The sequence below is a fragment of the Colossoma macropomum genome, unplaced genomic scaffold, assembly GCF_904425465.1.
Source record: "Colossoma macropomum unplaced genomic scaffold, Colossoma_macropomum, whole genome shotgun sequence".
In the NCBI taxonomy this organism is placed as follows: domain Eukaryota; kingdom Metazoa; phylum Chordata; class Actinopteri; order Characiformes; family Serrasalmidae; genus Colossoma; species Colossoma macropomum.
Window position 1 is genome coordinate 16,346,152 of NW_023494790.1, and position 25,861 is coordinate 16,372,012.

At 38.6% G+C, this 25,861-nt stretch overlaps 1 protein-coding gene across 3 annotated transcripts; it reads left to right on the top strand.

Annotated features, from left to right (window-relative positions):
* Nucleotides 1–268: 268 nt before the first annotated feature.
* si:dkey-38p12.3 (rho guanine nucleotide exchange factor 15) lies at nucleotides 269–25,861 on the top strand. Of its 3 annotated transcripts, none has more exons than XM_036572363.1 (16): nucleotides 269–677; nucleotides 4,357–4,851; nucleotides 11,692–12,531; nucleotides 12,794–12,842; nucleotides 12,956–13,014; nucleotides 14,445–14,713; nucleotides 14,982–15,142; nucleotides 15,590–15,742; nucleotides 17,632–17,761; nucleotides 18,010–18,084; nucleotides 19,564–19,656; nucleotides 20,641–20,795; nucleotides 21,990–22,154; nucleotides 23,194–23,279; nucleotides 23,712–23,816; nucleotides 24,708–25,861. In XM_036572363.1, exons 2-16 carry the CDS (start codon nucleotides 4,443–4,445, stop codon nucleotides 24,869–24,871), a joined length of 2,913 nt encoding a protein of 970 aa, XP_036428256.1. In that variant the 5' UTR covers nucleotides 269–677; nucleotides 4,357–4,442; the 3' UTR covers nucleotides 24,872–25,861. The 3 variants fall into 3 exon arrangements, with proteins under 3 accessions (XP_036428256.1, XP_036428257.1, XP_036428258.1); XM_036572364.1 differs by lacking the exon at nucleotides 269–677 and adding an exon at nucleotides 1,503–1,688; XM_036572365.1 differs by lacking the exons at nucleotides 269–677; nucleotides 4,357–4,851 and adding an exon at nucleotides 7,044–7,603.

A 25,861-nucleotide genomic window follows, 5' to 3' on the forward strand; every position in this document is an offset into this window, starting at 1 on the left:
TTTAAGTCAAATTTTGTGTACTAATATAGAAATCCTACTACAGTTGAATCTCGCCATTTTCATTTCAGTAATATTTTTTTATTTGCTCATATCTGTAAACGTCAGATTAAAAGCCCAAACCTCTCGCCTTATTATTCGGTGCAACAAGCGAACAGGCAACAGGGGGCGTTTTCGCAACAAGCTGCCGGCGCGACAAAGGGGGGAAAAGGGGAGGATGGAGAAGAAAGAGGGAGGGAGAGAGGGTGGAGAAGGGAGAGAGGGAGGAGAGTGGAGGGGAGCTAGGGAGGGGTAATTCAAATCCGGGCAGTAAACTGCCCAGCTTGCTTCCCTCGCCGGTTGTTCGCCAGCAGCAGGCCCCCACGATCTGGGAAACAAAGAGCCGAGGATGTGCAGAGGATAAACAACAAAAGGTCCGAGTGGTCAGGAGAGCCAGCAGACCATGAGGGAGGCGAGATCTGGACCTCGATGTGATGCGCTGTCTACCTGTTAAAGAAACACACTTCCATTTGAGCTCTGCCGGCTGTCTGGAAATGTATTTGTTTCCTGACCACTGATAGGGTTTGACTTAAGCTGATAGGGACTTTATAGGTGTGATCTGCCGGACTGTGCTGAAATGGGATTTCTTCTGTCAGTGGAGTTGCTAACGTGGGTTAAATGAGCAGCAAAGGAAGCCTTGGGTGAGTAGCCTCTGTATTACCCTTGTTTCTAGAGCTTCACATTGCAATCATTTGACAAGCAGGAGGGGCTCTTCAGTATTCCTGCGTGTAGTGGTCAGTGGAGAACTGAAAATCTAATTGTAGTCACTGTATTTTGTAGGCTATTTTGTGAGCTTTTAAATCATGCTTCATTAAACAATAACTTTGAGGAGGTCTTAAAAGACCAGTGAATAGGGTATGGCAGTTTTTTAAAATAGTCCCATCAAATTGTCTTAAAACACATACACACCCAGAGAGAGAGAGAGAGTAGCAGCTTGATGGAATCTGTCCATTACGTTCACTGTCGCCCATAACCAGTGACTCTATCAGTACACAATACATCAGTGTTTATGGAGTGGATAACATGGTAGACACACTGGAAGATTGTCCTACTAACCCACCTCTGCTGACACTTTGTCACTGACCGGAAAAAAACAAAAAAGCCTAACCCTCCAATAGATATTGAAAGATAAAGGGCACTGTCTGAGAGGGATGTGCTTAGGGGTGCATTCAAGATGTTGTATAGAAACCCATGGGTAACAATAACCCAAACATGGGTGACTGATTTTATATATTACCTTTCGGTCAGCCTGGTGCAGTTAAAGAGGTTAGTCCTGTTCAGGATCACAATATGATTCAGCATTTGGGAAATTATCCCACGTTAACAAACTTAATCTCCTCTAGTTTGGATTGCCAAATCCCTTAAAGCTCTATTGCATATGCCCCAGCAAGTTAGCAGTAATGACCCTTTTATGTCCGTGTCCCTGATGGGATTTGGAACCTGAGAAGCGAAGGCAAAGTTCACAACAGGAAGAGCAAGAAGGATGTTCCAAAGCAGTGAGTTTGTTTGTGAAAGAATAGACAGGGAGTGGTTGTGAATGACTTCTCAGAATACCACAGCTAGAGAAAAGTAGCTCAGTAAGTCGTGGCATCAGGACTCTATTTGTGCAGCAGGGGAGAAGTGCACAGGTGCACCAGCATAGCTTTGCTGAGGTATGTGTTGAAAAATGAGGAAAAAGGTTGCAATTCCTTTTTCAGGAATTACACCTTGCATGAGAGGCTATTTTCTTTACTCGGTTAAAGTTACATGCAGGACGTTTTGACAAAGTGCAGTGCTGCGTACAAGAACTCGTTCGACTTGCTGAGTCTGTTTGAGAAATGAGTCAAACAGACAAGGAGCAATTCCAAAGTTCAGAGCTGTTGACATAGGAAGCCGAAGGCGAAACACCCTTTCCCCTCTAAAATCCCCAGAGGACTGGTAGGCTAACTTAAGAAATCTGAGCCTTTCTGCAGCCAGGCTGACAATGCTGTTCGTAATATTCTGCAGGATCACATCAAATGTAGGGAATTTTGTTTAACAGGTAGGCTTTAACAAGATCTGTAGTGCACCTGACTCTTAAGGGTGAAGTTCAAGTCCAATAGGACATGTAGTGTACTTCCTGAAGCTTTCCAGAAAGTTCTCTGATATGCAGTTTATGATGTTGATCACATAGGTCATGAACACATGATTTGCCTACAATGTTAACTCATTCACATAGGTTTGATGGTTTACTCTTTTGGTTTTAACCCTAAAGAGTAAGAGTATTAGCAAAAAAAGCATGATGGTGGTAGAATGATCATATGGGACAATTAGGAATACACTGCAAAAATTATAGGGCGGCACGGTGGCGCAGTGGGTAGCGCTGTTGCCTCACAGCAAGAAGGGCCTGGGTTCGATTCCCGGCCGGGTGACCAGGGTCGTTTCTGTGTGGAGTTTGCATGTTCTCCCCGTGTCTGCGTGGGTTTCCTCCGGGTACTCCAGTTTCCTCCCACAGTCCAAAAACATGCAGTCAGGCTGATTGGACATGCTAAATTGCCCCTAGGTGTGAGTGTGTGTGTGGATGTATATGTCTGTTTGTCTGCCCTGCGATGGACTGGCGACCTGTCCAGGGCGTATCCTGCCTTCCGCCCGATGACAGCTGGGATAGGCTCCAGCACCCCACCGTGGCCCAGAAGGATAAGCGGTTTAGATGATGGATGGATGGATGGATGCAAAAATTATATTTCGGCAGAGTAAAGCATCTTAACTGTAGGCAATATATCTTAATATTTCTTGTAAATAATTGTTAAGATACTTTATTGTCATTGCACAGAGTACAGTGAAATTGGGCAGCAATCCTAATGGTGCATTAACAAACAACATTAAACTAGGAATAAAAGAAAATATAAGCAAGTATAAAATGCAAGATATTTAAAGGAAAAGACTATACAATTTAAAGTTATAAAAAAGTAAACTGAAAATGGGTCAATATAAATGTAGCAGCTGTGAAATTGCAAATGAGGGTATTGCACATTTGTGGATGGTAGTAATTCTATTTACAAATAGTGCAGTTTAATAAATAAATATAAAAGTGCCAATGAATCTAAACATCTTTTAACATTCCTTGAGTGTATTTTGGATAGGTGTGGATAGAAGGTCAGTTCCTATGTTGTTAGTGCCTGAATGTCAGTGTACAATGTCAGTGTTCAGTTCTCTTGTTGCAGTGGGTTACAAGCTGCTCTTAAGTCTGTTTGGCTGTGAAGTCTGCCTGAGGGTAACGGGTCAAACAAATGATGTCCAGGATGGGATCGGTCTTTCAATATGTTAGCTACTCTGCTTAGGCAGCGGGACCCGAGGGAAATCTTCTGGGCTGTGTTGATGACTCTATATAATATAGATGATATATTATTCAACCAATTTATAGACATTTTAATGCATATAAACTCATCTTACTGAGTGATAATATCCTACTGCATTTCTTGAAAGAGGCAACATTATCTGTCAGTCCGGTGAGATAATATCACTTCACAGAATTACTCAAAATAAATAAGTACAACAGTGTCTAGAAATAGATTGAATCTTATAATATTCTTACACCAATCTCATAATGCAAAATATTGATATTGTCACTGTCAGACAAAAACCCTGTATTTTTAAACTGATAACTTTATAGTAGAAGAAAAAAACATTATTAACTTTCAAATTTTTTTCAAACTTCAAGATTTTATTCCAGTTTTGGAACATATCTATTGGTTAATTCATCATGAAATTTTCACACAATGTAAAGGTTGCTAGCATTTTAAAGTTTTATAAAAAAAAAAACTGAAAAATAACAAAAAATGGAGATACAGGTTTTTGTTTCAGCAGCAACAAAATATGACCAACATTTAAAGTCCACCTGAAATCACAATTTACGTTTTTTACATTGTTAGTTCATGTGCTTGGTCATGTTAAGCACAATTCATTGTGTCATGTGTTTCATTGGCAGAATTCTTGTTTTCCTGTAATCTTTAACTAAAGTGTAGTGAATTTTGCGCACCACGAAAATGTCTTCTGAGTTTTGATAACATAAAGTACACCAGCAGACAAAGAAAAATAATTAATGTTAACCAATAATATCATGTTTCATCTCCCCCTACCACCTCACCCACCTATCGTCATGTGAAAGTGCTCATCTAGCTTAAAGACCCTTCCTTATATGCATTTCACTTGGAATAATGTCACAGTACATTTCCAAAATGTGTTTTTTTTCTGATTTTCACTGGCTTAAAAATAGACAAGATGTGAGTTCTTTGGCACTATAAGAATAACACATTTACTCTTAACTATTTTACCTACAACTGAAACATCTTTCTCCTGCAGGATGAAAGTGGACACCCCTCAGTGACCTCACTGACTGGCTTGATGCTGGCCAGATCCCGCTGCGTAAACACTCAACTGATAGAAACATGTCTGCTCCAGAAACTGTGCAACCTCCCCCAAAACCTGAGGTCAAACAGAAACCCCCGCTACCCTCCAAACCCTCTAATGGCTCCTTAGATATACCGCCTACGGACAAGGACACACCTGCTAGGAGCTCTGGAAATGTACTAAAGATAGTCAGCAAGTTTAACCAGCCAGATGTGACGCATTCATCTGCAACATCTGGTGGTGCAGCTGACAGCGGTTCTAAAAAGAAAGCCAAGAGAGCGCCCGCAGTCAAGCCAAGGCCCAGAGTCACAGTGCCACCCCAGGTCAAGGCTGACCAGGCCCCCCCGCTACCTGCGAAACGAAGACAGACACAAAAGAAGGAGACACAAGCAGCAGGTCAAGCAGAGGGAGACTCTTGTCCTGATGTCACAGATGATGGACGATCAGGTAAAGTGTTGTTGTTTTGTCTTTTTTTTTCAGTATACTTGCAATGCTTGAGACATATCCTTTTACTTTTCATTATTACAGGCCATTTAAACAGCCATGAAACCAAAATGTGGATTTGGCGTTTCTTTTAGGCCTAGTTTGCTCTCCCTTTTGTAGATTCGTAGTACTCCCTTTAGACAAGTCGTAGTACAAAACACAGAAATTAGATTTATTTACTCTGCTTATATTAACTGAAAGTGTTCAATGCAGTTGATTAAAATGAACCAGAACAAGCAAGAGCAAGTGTGTCAGCTCAATTCCTATGCTTCCAGCATTTAGCTGAAATGTTTGTTTTTGTTAGGCTTGTTTTTGATCATTTGTGCTACTGTAGCAAGCAACAAAATCTAGTTTCCAAAACATGGGCCTAGATGCTGTCAATGCACGGTACATTTGTTTGTTTCAAGTTACAAGGAGCACATGAAATGTGGAAAACAAGTTTTTCAGGGCAGAGAGAGAAAAAGAAAGAGAGGTAGGGGTAGGAGGGTGCTAGTACATGTAAGAGTGAGAGAGGATTTGTGTCTCTTTAATGTGGTGTGTTTATGTTTTGCCTATAAACACCTATACAAACAGTATATAAATCAAGTTTAGCTGTCCTTCAGCTTAACCTACCTGGGAATAATTACAACCTCATGGCAACATATAGGGAGGACTGATCTTGATTCATATGGGTAATTTCCCTTTTTACTTAATGTTTTAGCAGGCAGGTAAACTAATGCGTATTCTGAATGTATGAAGTGTGCAGAATAGTGCTAATTTGTGTTTATTTTTGCCAAAAGAGGCACAAAGTCTTCCTCTTGGGAATCGTGATGATGTGTCTCAGCAAAACATATTAAATCATTGTGTCAGGCTTTTCCATGTAAGATTCCAATCAGGACTGTTCACATTTTACTCACATTATCTAATTATAATATTCCTTTTGCACACATGGTGCAAATCTGCTAATTTTGCCAGCTAGATTGAGGTGATTTTTGCTGTATATATTATGTTCTTATGTATTTATTTTATTTAAGCTTTAAGCATTAAAGGCTGTTTGTGTGGAGATGGCTAGCTCTGGGTGTTCATTGAGTGGTCAGTGTAACTGGAATTATTTAAGGAGTGTTCTGATGCTCTGAAGGACAGATGGGACTGGGGGAGGGTACAGAACAATCCATCCTGAAAGCAAACTAAATTAACTAAATGGGTCTACTTAGGTTTAAAGGAAATGGGATACATTATGGAGCTATGGGAATTTGACAGTAACTTTAGGAGCGTCTGCCAAGTTTTAGATTGCATCATCTTGAAAGATTTAGGTTATGATTCACAGAAACTTCACTTAGTCTGAGTTTCATGCTTAGCTGCTGTGTCATTGCATGATGTAGAAATTCTACATTTGAGCTGCACTGGCTGTGTTACAAGTTGTACTTTTTACTAAAATGACCATCTCTGAACTCCAAAATTAGTCTAAAATTACAATAATTACTCTAAGGGCCAGTTTGTATCAGGCCTAGTCTTGGACTAAATCACCACAGAGAAATGCTTAAATGGCCCATATAATAGAAAATCTAATTTTCTTTCTTTTATTTTTAAATTAAAAATTTGGTGTATTATGTGGAAACTGAAGCACTGTCGCCTCACAGTAAGTACGGCATGGGTTCAATTCCCCAGCTGGGTGACCAGGGTCCTTTCTGTGTGCATGTTCTCCCTGTGTCTGCCTGGGTTTACTCCGGGTGCTCCAGTTTCGTCCCACAGTCCAAAGACATGCAGTCAGACCTGAAGATGCTAAATAGCCCTTAGGTGTGAGTGTATGTGTGAATGTGTATGTCTGTGTGTCTCCTCTGCGATGGACTGGTGACCTGTCCAAGGTGTTTCCTGCCTTCTGCCCAATGACCACTGGGATAGGCTCCAACACCCCCTGCAACCCAGGAGGATAAGTGGCCACAGAAACAAATACATTTACATAAATCCACCTATTCAGTTTACAGCAGTTTAGCCCTGAACTGCCTTTTGATTCAGGTAAAATACAAGGCAGCTTTTCAGTACAGAGGTCATTTCTGTCTTGCTTAAAGGTACAGAAACAAAACCAGCTGGTTTAATTATATGGGATTCTTTGGACCTCAGGAAAAAAAATACAAGAAAATTTAGGATATAGGCCAAGGTTGTAAATTCAGGTCCAGAAAGTAAAATCCTCCCAAGGATTTTGGTTCAGCCTGAACACCTCCGCTGTTGGTTTTAGCTAACGGCAGAAGCCAGGCAGTTGGTCCAAAATGCTGGGGAGGATTTTTACTTTACACTTCTAGACATAGGCTCTTAATCTGGGTCATGGAAACCAGCCCTAAACATTGGCATTTGGGCCATGTATGGTGAGTAATAGGTAAGCAAGTGTTCATTAAGGTGTTGGTGGAAGAATTGCAGTGAACCTTTGTACTGCCAGATCAGGGCGAATAAACTAATTTGCAGTGCTTTCTCTTCTCTTTGCAGTTTTATTGGTTTATTGTGTGACTTTGGCCCCGAGAGTTTGAACAGAATCATAAAGAATGGTTTAAACGTACAGACCCACCTCCACATGTGAATCTTGCAATTTATCAGTTACTGACTCAAAAACAGCAAAGCTTGTCAAAGAATCAGCAGGTACAGGTTTTCTAGCACTTTGAAATGGCTGAGTGTTTAAAGAGAAGGCTTATTAAGATCAAAGTGAGTGTACTAGATGCTGTGGCTCATAGTCTGACAAAAGGAGGTAAGCAAGAAAGTAAAATTCTTCAAATTTTATCCATTTCATTCATATATTCAAAAATGTTGCTGGATCACAGGGTTAATGTGGCATATCAGAACTCTGGTTTCATCATGTTTAGTTCTGTAGGCAAAGGTTATTCTATCTTTCTCTTTCATTCTGTTTGTGGCCTTAGATAAGGGATATCCATAAAAGAGAAAGCCCATGAGCAGCTCACTATACACTTCATGAAAATAATAGCACTTTGGAGGTTTCAGGGTAAAGGTTTCAGTGGCCAACTGAATGTCAGATGAAACTGAAACCTGAAATCTGATATTATCGCAATGTATGTGTTAAGATTGAGTGCTTGTGCATGACTTCCTGCATATATGTATTTCTGTTTTGATATTTGGATGTGTTTTTTGTCTTTTCTCTCTCTTCCTCTCTGCTTTGTCCCTTTTATTTCCTGTAGAGATGTCTGATGATTAATTAGATTGGTGCGGTGGCTCCCTTTGGTCACGAGAGAGTGAGAATTCTTTTCGGGGACGTAATTACTGTCTACGGTAGCCTAGGTAGAACCTGTTTTTCAGAAATGATTTATGGCCTGTGATACTGAGTGTTGATGACTCAAATGCACATGTAGGCCATATCTCAGGGTATTCCAGACAAGTGTGTTCAAGACTTTAAGATTTAATTCTGTGAATGTCGTATCATAACATTCCAGAGTTGGCTCATGACATTTACGAAAGCAGTCAACTTGATTTGTTTGACTTTAGTTGACCTTTTTTCCTTCACTTATGGTGCTCCCAGTAAAATTCTAGATCATATTTCTGAATGTACGTACAATGGTGTATGTAAACAGTTTGCCAGGACTGTGTTGTCCTTATTTAATAACAGAATAAACTTGGACTTATAATATATGGACAAAAGCATTGGGACACACCTCTTAATCATTGATTTTAGGTGTTTCGTTCAGTCCCATTGCCACAGGTGTATAAAATCAAGCACCTAGTCACTCAGTCGGCCTTTACATACATGCGAAAGAATGGGTCGTTCTAAAGAGCTCAATGCATTTGAGCATTATACTAAAATAGGTCAAACAATAAGTCAGTTTGTGAAATTTCTTCACTCCTAGATATTCGATCAACTGTGAGTGGTATTATTGAAAAGTTGAAGCGTTTAGGAGCCACAGCAACTCGGTCACAAAGTGGCAGACCATGTAAAGTTACAGAGCGGGTCGCCGAGTGCTGAGGCATATAGTGCGTAAAAGTCGTTAGCGCTCTACTGACTCAATAGCTGCAAAGTCCAAACCTCCATTTTCCATTGCCGAGCAGCTGCATGCAAGCCTTACATCACTAAGCAACAATGCCAAGCATCAGATGGAGAGGTGTAAAGAATGCCACCATTGGCTTCTGGAGCAGTGGAAATGTATTCTGTGGAGTGACGAATCACGCTTCACTTATCTGGCAGGAGTGCCAGGAGAACATTACCTGCCTGACTGCACTGTACCAACTGTAAAGTTTGGTGGAGGAGGATAATGCTATGGGGCTGTTTTTCAAAGGTTGGCCTAGGCCCCTTAGTTCAAGTGATGGGAAATCTTAATGCTTCAACAGATCAAGAGATTTTTGGCAATTGTACACTTCTAACTTTGTGGGAACAGTTTGGGGAAGGCCCTTTTCTGTTCTAGCATGACTGTGCCCAGTGCACAAAGCAAGATCAATAAAGGCAAATAAGCAAATGAAAGGATTCCATTAAGATGCTACTCCACAACTTCACAAATTTCAAATAATTAGCAAGGTCCATAAAGGCATGGTTGGGTGAGTTTGATGTGGAAGAACTTGACTGGCCCACACAGAGCCCTGTGGATTTAATGCCTATGGATTTAGAATGGGGTGCCTAAAATTCTTTTGTCCATATAGTGCACATTGATGTGATCTTTGCATGTCATTGCTGTCATAAGAAAAGTCACTTTTTTTCTTTTTCTGGTTTTATATGTTTTTTGTTTTTTCACCATTTTAAAATGCCAGCTTCACTTTACGTCATGTGTATATTTACAGATGGACTAGGAGAATTAATCCAAAATCACTTAACTATAACAGATGTTTTTTTCCTTCTCCTATAAATTTACTGTTGCGAAGATACAAGGTTTTTGTACAACAGTGACAGTACACATGTTCCATATGTAAGAAAATATTTGCAAGTGTCATGATTAGAATGTCCTCAGACAAATATTTGAGCTTGGTTTTATTCTTAGCAAGACATATATCAATCAGCTCATCTACTAGAAAGTATTGACCTGTCACACCTTGTACAGTGCACTGTAATTTGTAATGCACATATTTTTGTCATTACTGTTGCACTCAGAGGTCAGATGATCATCATACCAAAGTCTTGTACCATGAAAAGGTTTCAGTTTTTTATTGACTTCCTTCATGAAGAAACTGAATAAGGCCCCAGCAGTGAAATGCTAACTCTTCTTTTTAAGTGTGGCACACATCAAATTCAGATACATCTTATCACATGCTTTAGCTTAACATTAGCATTAACACTGTTTGGGATCACTGTTTTCAATAAAATTAAAAAAGTTGCTGATAAGTATATGAAATTATTCCAAAAAGATGTTACTCCACAACTTAACAGATTTCAAATAATTAGTAACTTTTGATAACAAACTGTGCTTTATAGTGTTATTATCTAAAGCTCCAGCCACAAGCTAATATTTTAGCCCAAGCTAACACACTAGCTACAAGATAACAGTAGTTACAATACAACAATATGCTGTAATACAGTTTTATAGAATAAGTAGATGTTTTGTACACAAAATACACAGAACTAATGTCTGATATGTGAGTAGTTTTGCCAAAATGTGGATTACAGCTGTAGAGTAAGTATACCTAATAAAGCATCTACTGAGTATAAGTTAGATTGTTAAATCAAGAGTTATCCTTTAAAGTATGTCACCTGCATAAACTGAAGTAACTGATTAATGGCATTTAGTGTGCTAAGAGTATTATAGGTCTTTTAGAGCAGGCTTGCTTATTGGTTTACTTTGGCAGGGTGCCACTAATGATTTTGCCTTTATTTGAAAAGTTGCCACATGGTGGGTCACTTTTATTCCTGTGTTATGAAGGACTTATAAGAGATTTTGCTTTGCTGTTTGTTACACAAAGCCCATATGGATTATGAGTTGTGATAAAGAGATTAGTGAAGCACTGCTGAGAACCAGCAAGCCTCCATGGTCATTTTGCAATGCAGCTACACCCTCAGAAACTTTCTTTACAGGTTTATAGTGGACAGGTTACACACGGAAAATATGTATATGCAAATCTGTCTTGTTTCAAGATAAAAATTATCTAAAGGTTAAGTGAGATGACAATGTCTGCAATGTACAACTTACTGGTTTTCTTTAATGTTTGGCCCTTTGAACTTTGGCATATTATTCAGTTATTTGTCATAAGGCTTATTATCCAGTTACTGCTGTAAATTATTTGGCAACTATGAAACTAGTAAGTCATTTGCGTACAGTGTAAAAGTCTTGAGAACACTAATGAAATGCCTCTGTTTTGTATTATTTTCTAATTTAATATAGTTTTTCATTACAAATGATTAGCATAACTTCAGTAAAAAGTAGAAATTTTAAGAAATGTTTAGGCAAGTACTTCTTTTTTGGAGTGTGTACTCTCCAAGTTTGTGCAGAAGCCTCTGATGAGTAGATCAAATGCTCCTGAGAGTTGTCTGAACACGGGCTTCAATAGAAGAAATAAGACTTAAAAAACCTTTTTGTACGAAGACCTAAACATTGTCCATGTCACAAATTTTCCTAATTTGAATATTGATTTAGAAATGCTACAGCATCTTGAATATTTCTTATTCATTTTACTTGTAATACATTTCTCTGTTTTTGTTTTTATTCTAAAAGTTTTGGTTTCCAGGTTTAAATATTTATGAGGTCTCAGACTTTTGGACCCCACTGTATTTCGAGAGTGAAGAGAGTGAAGTGTGGGCCTATATGAACTCTTAAGGTTCAAGCAGTTGAAGTTGAACGTGATGTAAGCAAACTTCTTGAACTATCCTTCTGCTGATAGGCCTTGATGTTCTTGTGTGCTTGCCACCAGCTCCTGATGGCAGAGAAGTGGAGGCGCAGAGTGGCAGTCTGAGGTCAGAGCAGGACTGCAGCGCTCTCCCAGAGCCTCAGTGTGAGAAGAACTGCAGTTGCATCTGCCACCTGCAGCGGCCTGGCATGAAACTAGTGTGGATACCTGAGAAGGAAGAAGAGTTTGAAGAAGAGGAGGACAAACAAGACAATAAGACGAGAGAACCCAAGGACTCTGAGAGTGGGGGAGGAGAGGGAGAAAGCGAGAGAATAGAATCTGACGAGGAAGAGGAGGAGGAATCAGAATTGTATCTGAGCGGCTCTTCAGAAGAGGGGGACAGTGAGAATGAAACCCATGTGATGAATAAAACAAGATTTAAGGCCACACTGGACCTTATCGAGGGTCAGCTGAGGAGGAGATCTGACCCCGGTCCAGAGGTTGTGCTCAGCTCTATCAACTCTTTACCACAGATTGTGCCAAACCTCCCCAAGGCCCTCTCTGTGTCAGAGGAGGAGTCTATTTATGAAGCTGTCATTCCAGAGATTTTTCAGTGCAAAGATACTAGCGATAAAACTCCTTTAACCCCCTCAATCCAAATCACCAAGCCTCCTCGACCTTCCAAAAGCATCTCCGATGGATCTCCTCCGGCCATCCCACCCCGGATGCCTCTGGATAAGAAGAAAGCGATACGGGCCCCCCGGGGTGTGGCGCTGCCTCAGCTTCCAAGTCGGCCTCTGTCCCCAAAACTGACCCCTGCTGAACGCAGCCCTCCTGACAGCCCTCAACCTCACCAGCAACCTCCGCCTCCACCAGCCAAGACCAATGGCAAACGCCTCAGCAGTCAATCTCTGACAATTAAAGGTACAATGCAAATTCAAGACAAGGTACCTAGGCACAGTTATTAATCTTAAGGCTTACAACTGAGTACATAATAATAATAATAATAATAATAAACTAATACATGTAGTAATTATGAGAGTAGAAACTGAAAATATGAGCCTACCTACAGGCCCGTGGGGATAGAAATCAAAAACAATAAACATACTCTCATTTTTAAAGTATTTTGTGTATGCTTATGTTTTGTAATATCTAATTCTCGCTCTTTCTGTGTCTTCCAAATAAGATGAAGATGAAGGGAGCACTGGAGGAAATGCTGAAAAAGAGGATAAAAAGTAATGAATTTATTCTCCCTGATTTGCCCTATTTCTCGTAAAGTGTCTGCTCCATATGTGTTTTGTCTGTAGTCTGCAGTGTAGATAACTTGTTGACATTATTTTATTCCCAGACCATCTGTTGGCCTCACTCGCCAGAAGTCCCTTGACATGGAAGCTCATATGCCAGAGGGTATGCATGCTTCAGAGCTTTTAGTTCTGCAGGAACAAATGATGCAGAATCTGTAAACACTGAGCCAGATAATAGATCATGGCAGTTCCACACAATTGTATAATCCATATAAATTGTTGGGGACTTAATTTAATTTAGCATCTGTGCTTAGAATTATTTTGAAACATATAAACCTTAAGTCCAATGAACTATTTTACACTGAAAACAGTATAAAAACACTCTATTTGATATTTTACCCTATGAACTTTGTAGTCTTCTTTTAAATTCATGCTCATTCTTAATTTGATGCCTGCACCGTGTTCCAAAAAAGTTGAGACAGGAGCGTGTTTGCCACTGTGTTCCTGTCTCCTTTCCTTTTAATTACACTTGATCATTTGATCACTGAAGACATCAGTTGATCCAGTTTTGATCATTTTTTTTGCTATTGTTCGGTCAGTGTTCAGCTATCCAACAGCATGGGCTTTTTGTTATATTTAGTACTTTATAATGTGTCACTCATTTTCAGTGGGAAACAGGTCTGGACTGCAGACAGACCAGTCTAGCACCTGTTTTCTCTGATTGTGCAGCCATGCTGTTGTAACACATGCAGAATGTGGCTTGGCATGTTGAAAAAAGTCTTGAAGACGGCATATGTTGCTCTAAAATGTGTATCCTCCACATGCCTCCACAGACATGCGAGTTACCCATGCTATCGGCACTGACACAACCACATACCATGACAGATCCTGACTTTATACTGCATTTCTGAACATTGTTGGCATTTGGCTATGGCTTCCGCTGTACTCAGTACTGTCTTCACAGTTTGTCAAAGTATTTCTGAGCCCATGTGGAGATGTCGATCACAGAAGCATGCCAGTTTTTAATGCAGTGCCAGCTCAAGGATTTACTGCCATTCACTTATAGTTTTAGGCTTTGCCCTTTACGCATTTGAATGTTGAACATTGAAGTGTTGGATTATTTGGCAAAGTAGCCTGCCTCCTAGATGCTTTTTTTATACCCAAGCATGATTGCATCACCTGTTTAAGGTGTTTTTTGAACATATCACAACATTCTCAGTCTTAAATTGCCCCTGTTTTAACTTTTTTGGACTGTGTTGCGGGCATAAAGGGGTGTGTATTCACAAACAAACATTACATCTTGTCTTTGCACTGTTTTCATTCAAATACAGGTCAAAGTGGATTTACAAATCATTGTTTTCTGTTTTTATTTGCATTTCACATGCTGTCCCAACTTTTTTGGAATTAAGATTTGTATATAAATATATAAAAAAATAACTTTAATTACTATTCTTCAAATCTTTTTTACACTATCATACAAAATATAGTTCACCACCATAGTACAGTATGTTGATTTAGACATATCACTTTGTGCTTATGTTTGTTTCATACTCTTTTCTCCATCCATTTCTTTGACTTCCATCCACAATTCAGAGCTTCTATACCAAATTTACACTGAAACGTACATATCTAAGGAGATCCGTCGCCAGACTGTGTGTCGTAACATTAGTAAGACCAGCGCAGACTTCCAGATGGACTATGTGCCTCCGCGGAGTGCGGCCAACTCGGGAACGGGCACGGGAGGGTCCAGGAGTAGCCCCATCCCTTCTCTGAGGCAGAACACACTCTGGCAGGACCTGCCCGCTGTCCGAGAGAGTGGCATCTTACAGACACTCACTCCAGAGGACTGCAAGTACCAGGAGGTGAGAGAGGCAGAGGAGGAAGAGAGATAGAGAAACTAGTATGAGACTAGGAGTAGTGCTTAGAAGAAGTCAAAGAGTGAGTGGGTGAAGAAAGAATGTAGGAATGAGGAACACAGTAAATACATTGAGTGTGAGTTAGAGATGTATAATTAGATCTGGGTTGGCATCCAGTTTTCAGCAGTTGACTTTGTTTTTTTCACGCTGTGTAGATTTCAACACCAGATATGTGGAGATATGCATGTGTTTGCTTTTGTCTGCGTGTGTCTAGAGCATGTTTGAGGTGTTGACATCGGAAGTGTCATACTTGCGTTCCCTGCGTGTGCTGACGGAGCATTTTCTGGAGTCACGAGAACTGAATGACACTCTTACTACCTTGGACAAAAAAACACTCTTCTCTAACATCCTCCGCATCCGAGAAGTCAGCGAGAAGTGAGTCGGGTTTATTATTAATATTAATAATAATTTTGAGGTCTGTTAAGCTGCGTTCGTACGTATTATATGCACTAAATAATTCCAAATTGCCTGTGTTGAGCTGCTTGTTGCGCTCCATCCTGCCATCAGGAATACAGTACTGTGCAAAAGTCAAATTTTGTGTAAAGCCATTTATCTGGGCAGCAAAAAAAAAATAACATTAAAATATATACTAATAAAAAAAGATTTTTTTAAAATTAAATTGAAATCAGCATTTTGCTTTACTGGAAACACTTGAAGTTACTTGTTACTGAAGTGACTACTGCGATAAATAGTTTGAAATCGTTTTTGCTGTCTAAAATTTTTGCACATTACTGTATTTTTTCAACATTGTCAGTGTCCTATGGTTGTGGCTATGATAAATGTTCTGTGGAGTCCTCTTTTAAATGTGGCTGATTTTTTCAGGTTTCTTAAGGACCTGGAAGACAGACTGGATGAAAGTTTACTCATCACCGACATCTGCGATATCATCAGTTACCACACCCAACATAACTTCCCTGCATACATTGACTACGTCCGCAACCAAATTTACCAGGACAAGACTTACAGCACTCTCATGTGAGAATGGACACCAGTAAATTTTCACAGGGATACACAAACAAACATGCAAAAAAAAACATTCCACACATATTTCCATCCTGTTTTGGTCATAAACTGCTTAGTTTGTTAGTTACTTTGTTTTGTCATAAAATCCTTAGTAGTTTGTTCAGGTCAAATTGAATGTCAGCTCTGCATTTTGCTTACATACTACAGGCCAAAGCTGTTGAAAATATTATGTTATAAAGAGATAATGGACAGTTATGCAGAACAAAATTGTCTGACTAAAAGTCTGCAGCTGTAGTTTACCAACTAATTCAATCTAGATTTATTTTGCTCCTGGTGACGTCCTGTTTTATTGCGGCTCTAATTGTTTCCGCTCGATTCTTACATTTAGATGCTCCTGAAGTCTTGATTAACAGCGTCGGTTGTTTGTAATTCAGAATTGGTCAATGTAAAGGACTGTTATGAACAAAGAATGTGAAGCGTTTTATCATATATTACACTAGAGCAGGGGTTTCCAGTCTTATTGACAAATGGCTGGTGTAGCTGCAGGTTTTCATTTCAACCAAGCAGGAGTACACCTCATGTAACTATTCAGCTAATCAGACTGAGACCAACTGAAGTAGAATAAGTGTACTTATGCTGCCACATCTGCCCTTTGTGAATATGATTGCTAAATCCTGCACTAGAAAAGCAGTATATCATTGCAAAGAGTAAAACAAAAAGCTAATCTAAATGCACATAAATGCAATAAATGAAACTAAATTTTGGGTGCTTTAATGTTGGAGGTTGGGTTCTGGGGTTTACTTGAAAATTAAGCATGAAGAGTCTGACGTGCTTGAAAATTACGGCAGCAATTTAAAAAGAGAAGTACAGTTTTTTGTTATATGGCAAATTAGGCAGTTGCTTAAATAAACATTACCTCTGCGTGACAGGAGTGATACGACAGTGTGGCTGCTATAGCTTGCACATGTTTGACATTCATAAATACAGTAGACATCCATTTTTAAACATCAGTAAATACATTTATTACCTTACAGTAATTCATAAAGGGGCGTATATTTACCCCTGTGCAGTTTTCTGACTTATGATTGGGCAGTCATTTCAAGCCTACATAATTTAATTTTCATTGGTTTTAGGCATCTAATTTACTGTGTTTTGATGCATGGATACAGCATCTGGGACGTGCTGCCGCTCTGCTTTTGCAGGCTGTGTGAACGTTCTAACTTGTTAATATGCGCCCCGAAGTAAAAAACTATGTAGTATATGTGACACAGGCCTTATACACACTCTTTACTTGTTTCTCTCCCTGCAGCAGAACAATTTCTGTTCTGTATGGGTGGTCTGAAACATTTTCACTCTACCCCAGGGACAATTATTTTTACAACCTTTTTTATTTCATTACATTCAATTTGGACACATTAAATTTGGATATTGGATTTGGATTCAGATATTGTATTTGAACATTTGTGTAAACAAGCTACAAATAGAGGGGTGTTTTGGCCGAGTGAGAGGACGTGTTCACCCCCATATAAATGTGGTTCCTCCCATGACTAAATGACTTCTTTGGTTAGACTAGACAGTAAACTGTTGGTTGTTGTAAACTGATTTAATAGTTTTGAACACATTTTAAAAAATGCTTTGATGTTTTTGGCCTGTAGTAGTAATGTTGTTTGCTGTGATCCCTTTAAAATTCCAGGCTTATTACATACTAAGGCTTATTATTCAGTAACTACAGGCACTACAATGCAAACTGGCTGAGCTATTCTTAGGTTATAAATGTATGCAATAAAACTCTGGCCATTTAAGGGATTAACCATAATCCATCTGGGTACTGTAGCTGAGGAATACACTCCATCTGCAATGTGCAATGTGTGTCTAATATGTCTTTGGGTCATATCCTCCAGGCAAACCAATTCGCAGTTTGCTGCTGTAATCAGTCGTCTGCAGGAGTCTCCTAAATGCCAGCGGCTGCCCTTCATGTCCTTCCTGATGCTGCCCTTCCAGCGAATAACACGCATCAAGATTCTTGTTGAGGTAGACATATTTAAATATCGGACATATATATTTTAAATATAAAATTATCTTAAAATCTCAGGGCTTTGTTATTTAGTGCTTGTCTTACTTTTACTATCCGTTATTACTGGTTGATTGAATGATTGCTTTTATGAATCTCCAGAAGTGCATTGTGATTGTTATTACACACACATAAAAACATAGTATAACATATTCTACTGTATGTATTGGTTCACTATGAATGAAGAACAAGAGTTTTTTGTTATTAGAACATCCTGAAAAGAACTGCTGAGGAAACGGAGAAGGAAGAGTCCGCCTCCAAAGCTCTGACCGCTGTGTCCAAGGTAAACATCCCGCCAGGACTGTGACCTGTCCTTATTAGCAACATTTTCTCATGACAATGAATAGACACTTGGGCCAGTGTTCCACTCCGGATATCAGAGCGGAGCACACTGTACCAGAATAGACAATTAGGACAACAAAATGAAAGAGAACTCTGCAGGACATGGAAGAAAGAGGCACTTTAAAATGAGACAGTTGTTTGAAGTATAACGATGCTGTGGGAGCTTGCCAATTTTCCAAATTGTAAATTGCACTCAAACAGCCGATGAAATAGTATTTATGAGCAAGAAACTTGAGATTCTATATGATCCTCAAGTTTACCAGATATGATGTATGACACGTGTAACCTTTCGCCTTTTCTGACGGTAAAAAACAGTAAACATGGTGGTGAATGTTAAAAAACATACCTAATTTGCTTATATGTGATCTATGTCCTTTTTTAATGTACCAGAGAGACAGTAGGATAGGTTTTCTCCAGACCTCCATGCTTTCCTTTTCTGTGTAGTCTTCCAGCAAGCACCTGAGCAGAGTGAAGTCATATTTACTCGTAAACCTCTGGTATATGGATCATTCTACCAAACTGGCTCAAAGTTCAGTTTCAGACTTTTAAGTGACTTGAATTTATACTAAAAACTTGAATGTCCATGTACCTTAATTATGATTATTTTATTAAAATAAATGATTAAATATTTCATTTTGTCACTAACAAAGCAATCATAAGACTACAGAAACTTTACCAAATGTTTCGGTAGTGACTTTTATGGTAGTGATAATTTCTCTGACTCAAAAAGGCTAGTTAGTACAAGACTAGCAAAAACAGCTTTAAACAGTTTTACACACATAAAATCAGAATAGTTTCCATTAAAACACAAAATGTTTACTTAGCAGAAAAGGTGTTTCAGCAGTGACGATTCTTTAAGTTCCCCACTGATTTTCAGACTTTGGGACACATTTACTTGAAAACAGTGGGATCTAACATCAAGGATGCAGTCTCACTTCCTGCTCCAAAATGCAGGAGTGTGGCTAAAATAAGGCTTCGCCTGTGGACTAGAATTCTTTGTGTTTTAGTGGTAATGTGAAAACTGATAAGGAAAATATCCTATAAATCATGTTTTTTTCATTTTGCTTATTACTATCTCAATTAATACCTTGGAGTTAAATAGATCATAACAAAATCCTTGTAAATATCAAAAGTCTGAATACTTAATAGTTTTTTATACTGTGGGACTGCATTTCAAACTAATTCAGTAGACTGGTCCGTAGTACTCAAAGTACTCAAACGCAGCATCAGTAACAGGCCTTAAGACTATATGTCTATTCTGGTCAGACTTCATGTAGAGTTAATTATAGCTGTAGGCATTTGCCAATGTTAAGTAAACTCTGTGGTTCGTACTGCATTTGCTACACCCCATATGTCTTGCATGAATGCTCAAATGCTTTTCTTCTCCCCTCCCTGATAACACACATGCACACATGTACAGATTATAGACGAGTGTAACACCCAGGTCGGAAAGATGAAACAGATGGAAGAGCTCATTGAGATCAACAAGATGCTGGAGTTTGACAAACTGAAGGTGAGCGGCTGCTCGCTGCATTTTGTCTGCAAACACAAGAGTGAGGCATTGATGTTTACACCACATAAAGAGGTCATGTGACACACTTAACAACATTTAAAAGAAATACAGGAAACTCTCCTTTTATGGAAAAACACATTTCTTTGCTTTTTTTGAAAAAAAAAAGCTTGTTTGATTCTAAATGATGTGAAGGATGTGAAGACGTGAATGTGTTGGGTACATAAAACTACACAAACATTAAAAATGGGCTTCAAGGGAAAAAAAAAAGAAAAATGTAGAATAGAATGAGTTCCCTTTAAAAGATCTTCTCAATTAAAACAGTGACTTGTTGAGTAAAGGGAGAATTCCACAGATTGTTCAAAATTTCTCCAAAATTCAGTTGTTCAGCTGTAAACAAAGTCATTTAGGTTTGATGTGAAATAGTTTATTGTAGAGAAATTTAATGGCTCAGATTTCTTTACAGCAGTGGTGACAGGAACCAAGGGTCTAAATGTCTACAACATAAATATAAAATTTTATTTGCTATCCAAAAGTAGCAGGGAACCTAGTTTTTATATGTAATGTTGATAATAGTAAAATAGTACAGAATCCAAAAAAAGTTTTCTTTGGTGCTATTTTGCCTCACAACACCCTACATATTCCAACCCACCATGAGTGGATTTTTCAAAAAAGACCTTTTAGACCAAAATCTGCTCAAAACTATCTCCGGCATCAGGAAAGGTAATTCTAATAATTTTTTTATAATAACTTTGTGTGTGTCATTAAACTCTTCAGATGTCTGGTTCCTATCATCAACAGTTCTAACTCAGTATGTTTCTCTAGAATGAAGCACTTCACATCAAATCTCTCTGAATGACTTTGTTTACATCTTAAAGATTAAATTATGTAGAAATTTTGAAAAATCTGTGGAATTCCCCTTTATGTTTATTAAGATACAAGCTTAATTAATAAAGCATTACAATGAGACTGTGTTAATTCGTTCAGGCAGTGCCAATCATCTCGCAGACCCGTTTCCTGGAGAAGCGAGGTGAACTGCAGGAGATGGCTAAAGGTGGAACCCTCTTCAATCTCAAACCCAAATTCACCCCCGTCTACCTCTTCCTCTTCAACGACCTGCTCGTCTTAGCCAACAAGAAAAGGTAATGCACTGAAGGTGCTCATTTTGTCTCTAGGTGATTCTATGATTAGTTTTCAATTGGTTCCCTTTTACATTATATTTACAAGTAAGCATGAAAAGTGAAGGCAAAGACATTTTAGACATGGATAGAAAATGTCCTCCACAACAGCCTGTATGCATGTTTCAAATAAATAACTCAAAATATTAATGAAACCTATCTACGGCTTTAGAAAACAGTATTTTTCCCTGTCCCAGCTCACTGTAACTACACTTTACTTTAAAATATAATTATTAAAATTTTATAATTTTTTTTTATTTTTATTAAAAATATTAAAATTCCTTTCATTTCCCATTTGTAGTCAGTTCACCCAGTCAGTTTTAGATTGTAGGCTGTAATATTTTAGTCGTTCACTCAGCGCTGTTACATGAACACATTCGACTGTATGAAATATAAGGAATATTCCACATTACACAAAGGTCACATGTTCAACAGGAAGTTCATCATCCACATTTTTTAAGATTATGAGAAGAATGTTTTTGTGATACTGGCTGATAAAAACCATCTCTGCTACCTAAATTCTATAATAAAAAAATGTTTTCTGTAATTAATTTTAAGTAAATCATTACAGTGTCTTTAACGTCCTTATACTAGATAAACACATTTTTGTGTAGTTGCTAATTCTTTGCAAAAATCTAAACACTCATTTACGCCATCACCCACCAGAAACCTTATAAGAAATGAGATATTGTTCCTAAGATGGGTTAACACATTTTTCAAATGGTTCATTCCATGTTTTCTTAGATTAAATTTGGAAAAAATCAAAGTTGAAATGATATGTTTACAGAGTTACAAGGGCTAAATGGCACCGAAAACATGGAGTCACATTTCTATTGAACATTATAATGTGTGTAAAGTGTGTACTACATGAAAATATGTCTGCATTTCAGTAATATTACAGTTAAAAATGCATGATATGCAGGCATACTTGGGCCACGTTCAGCAGGCATATCCATCCTTTGGGGACAAATAAAAATGAAAATTTAAATAGGAGATGCAACATCTGAATGCAGACTTAGTGGCTCGGCCTGCTCAGAGTGGATGTTGAGTAGAGGATCAGACAAATCTATGAAGTGCTTTATTCTTCATCAGAACACTAAAGAGAACAGTTTGATGGATTGGTTTGTAATGGTGGACTCCTCTTTTGTTGTGCTGCAGCTCAGAGCGCTATGTGGTGATAGACCACGCCCATCGCTCTCTGGTGCAGGTGCAGACACTAAATGAGGATCCTCCAACGCCGAGCCTGGAGAACGTCTTCTGCCTCACGCTGCTGGAAAACCACCAGGGACGCATGATGGAGAGGCTAATAAAAGCCCCCTCACAGTGAGTATGGACTGTACAGTATACTGCAGCAAAAAAACGTCCTTTAGAGTCATTGGTTAGTTCTTATTTAGGTTAGAAGGTATTTTTTGAAACATTATCTACTTAAATGTATTTTATTTTGCATTAAAATAAACATTGGCCTTTCGATGTTAGAATTAAAATATTTATTTCATTTTGATCACACACCAGAGAAAAGGTTTTAAAGAACATATGATTTAATGGCATTGTTTATGGTTTAATCAAGAAAGAACAATGTCCTGTTGTTATAAAATATTTTTCAAATCATTTCGTAGCACAAAACCCAGCAAAAATCCAACTCTGAGCAATGTATTAGGAAACCTTTCTTTCTGTAAAATCCTTTTTTAATATGGTTAAAAACAAACATGCACAATTTTGTTAATGCAGGTATTTTCTTTCTCAATGAAGAGAAAAGCTGCTTTTGGGAAAAACAACTTTACAAATTTGCCTTAGAATTGCATTACTCAGTGAGAGAACATGCACTATTTGTGAGAATGTTGTTGCTTAAAGAGAAATAGTCATGTGATATTCTAGTTAGATTCTACAGGAGGTTTTTCAGCGATATATGAAACAACATGGTTGTACCTAGTGTGGGCGTAGCTAAGCGGCAATCATCTAAAACGTTCTATTTGAGAACTTTTATTTATCTGAGCCAAACCAATCTGTCTAGAATATTATTCCAGCTCTCCAGAATCATGATTTAAACTCACAAAGTATGGAAAAAAATTTATCGTATATTGACCTCTAAATCAAAAACACTGAAAGTATGTGTATTGTTACATAGCTAGTTCTTATTAAAGTAATAGTTTAGTGAATATTTACAGTTTCAGATGCCAAGCATGCCATGGCTGATGGGTTCAGGCAAAATTGTATAAACTAGACTTTCTGCAGCAACCCTTCCTTTAAGGAAAAAGATCGTGAATCTAATGGATGAGATGTAGTGAAGTTGGTGGGGAGGTATGTGCTGTATTAGATGTGGTTATTTGAGATGCTCAGTGGAGTCCTTTGCGTCTCCGCCCAGGTCAGACATGCACAGATGGCTGGCGGCATTCCCCAACCCTGAGGATCCAAACAGTGAGCAGGAAGAAGTCATATATGAAGACTGGGGTGAGTTCATGAATAATTGTTTGTGTCTAAAAAGGAGGTGAAGTATGTATACTTTGCTTACATTATATTGTATTGCTGCCCAGTCGTGCTGTTGGAGAACTGTGGCCATGCAAGTTCAGTTTCAGTCCCAGTCTAACAGACCTGATAAGGTTCATCAAGGCCTTCAACACCATCTAAAAATTAGAGCCAGGTGTGTTGGAACTGAACTCTGCAGGCCGGCACAACTCCAGGAACAGGGTTGGGCTCCCACACTATATAGTCATTAGTAGCTAATTAGATTTTGTAGTTAATCAGTGCATAACATCCTGCAAATGATGTTCAGATGTGAGTGCAACTGCAGCTGTTTGCTGACGCAGCGGTTAGAGTGTAGAAGATAAATTGTAAAGTGTGTGCAGTGTCTTTCATGCTCCACCCTTGTGTGTATGTGTTCAGACTGTCCACAAGTGCAGTGTGTCGAGCAGTACGTGGCGAAGCAGACTGACGAGCTAAATCTGGAGCCCCCAGAGATCGTCAATGTCGTACGCAAAACCAACGAGGGTGAGCCATGCGTTAATATAGTTGCAGATGAATTCATGTGCACTCAATATCCTTGTTTAGCCTCCTGCTCTGTCATATCCATTATGTAATAAACACAAGCAATAATTCTATTAAGGCTTACATACAGTCCACACAGATATTTTCAAACAGACACTTATAAATGTTCTGTTCAGATATTATGCAGTCAATTGTATACATCACTTTGATGCTTATCATTTCCTATATTCTGGTTAGAGCTGGGTTATATACTGTGAGCATACCTGCAATTGATTACCTTGAGCAAACCTGACCATGGTATAATCATGACATAACACAGAAGCTGGTGTATACATTGGTATAAAGGAGTTATTAAGACTAATATTTGTATTTTTTCATCATATTTTTGTTTAATTACTTTTGCTATTATGTAATAAATAATGAGTTCTAAAGCCAACATAGACGGCACTGTGCTATTAGCTAAGTAACTGAGTAATTAAGGGCAATGCGATGTAAAACCAAATTTTATGCACATTTTAAATAAAAGTGTTTAATATATTTACATGTATTCAGCCTATAGTAGTTTAGCCCAGGAGTGTTGCTTTTTCAGTGAGGTGCAATGCAAGGCAGCCAATCAGAACAGAGTGAATTTAATAAAATGTATCATTCGTAAAGACCTGAAACATGAAAATCAATTATGACTGTTTTTGGTACAAAACCCGCACAAACATAAGTGGACCTCATCAGGAAAAGAACAAAAAACAAGAAAAAGGGAGGAAATTGTTTCTTCTATTTAGGGATCATTTAATTTTACAGATTATTGTAGTTCATTCCTCCCTTGTCCAGCTCTAACCTCTCCAACTTTTCCCTCCCCTTTTTCCCTCCCATGCTTCTCTTCCTTCACTCCTTCCTTAGGATGGTATGAAGGGATCCGTCTGTCTGATGGTCAGAAGGGTTGGTTTCCTGTGGCGAATGTTCTGGAGATCACAAATGAGCATGTGAGGCGGCGAAATCTGCGGGAGCGCTATCGAGTCATGCGGGCAGCCAGCGCCGTAACCCACAAGATGCGGACCCTTTAATAACCAATAAAGCACAGACACTGCGCTGCAGGACGCTTTGGACTCACAATGAGAACTTTGTGCCTTTACTAAACTGTAAAACTACTACAGATATTTTACAAAAAAAGCTGTTTTGAGCCTTCAAGACTGCATTTAAGGTTCAGGAGAACAGAGATTTTAGTTTTAAACAAAGGACATGGGCAAACCACTGCAGTATGATCCGACCTACTGTACAGAGCCTGTAGAACTCCAAATGTCATTCCTCTCGTTTATTTGTTGGATAAAATGGTTCAGCTTAAATGTTTAACTGGGAAAGGTACTTCTTTCTGCTCTTACATGGCCTCTTTACATGAGTGTGCAAGTGTGTGTGAATGTGTATTTGTATGTCTGTGTATATATATATGCATACGTGCTTGGTTGTGTGTGAGGTTTGTCAAAAAATTGAATTCAGCTGCCAGCACTGAAATTCCTGTTAAGCACAGCTTCTTATTCAGGGCCTATATCTTTAAGCTATAATAAAGCTGGCAATCACGATTATGCTTAACATTCTCTTCAAAGCTGTGTAGTGTCTCTCACATAGTTACCATATTTGCCATATTTTTAGCTCTGCAAGTAAAATGAACAAACAGGAGCTCATTAATGAACAATTCAAATGATTTTGCAGTTCATTTGTTGTCATGATGTGCCATGTTCTTTTTATGGCTCACGTTTTAGTGTAACCTACCTTGGCAGTTGAGCAACCAGAGCCAATTCCAAACAGAACCATTAGCCTGTTAATAACAGTTCAAACACTTAATTGAAAAGGCGATTTCCTTTGAAATCATTTTAGTCTGATATCCCTTACAGCGAATGTTCCAATCTTCTCCCAGAATTTAGTAGACTTTTAGTTCTTGGACATGGTGTTTTTTGACTTTGTTAAATAAAGAGTGAAACTATGTAAAGTCATTTGTGCCTGACACCCTCTTCAGAAAAATGTGTTATTAAAACTACACTTTTAACAGTGTAAAGTTA

What these genes read in the sequence shown, in the direction of transcription:
- si:dkey-38p12.3 (XM_036572363.1), top strand. Translation starts at nt 4,443, where the DNA reads ATGTCTGCTCCAGAAACTGTGCAACCTCCCCCAAAACCTGAGGTCAAA. An exon ending in GGAAGCTCATATGCCAGAGG is followed by an intron (nt 13,015 to 14,444) that starts GTATGCATGCTT and finishes TCCACAATTCAG; the next exon opens with AGCTTCTATACCAAATTTAC. An exon ending in GCATCAAGATTCTTGTTGAG is followed by an intron (nt 17,762 to 18,009) that starts GTAGACATATTT and finishes TTTTGTTATTAG; the next exon opens with AACATCCTGAAAAGAACTGC.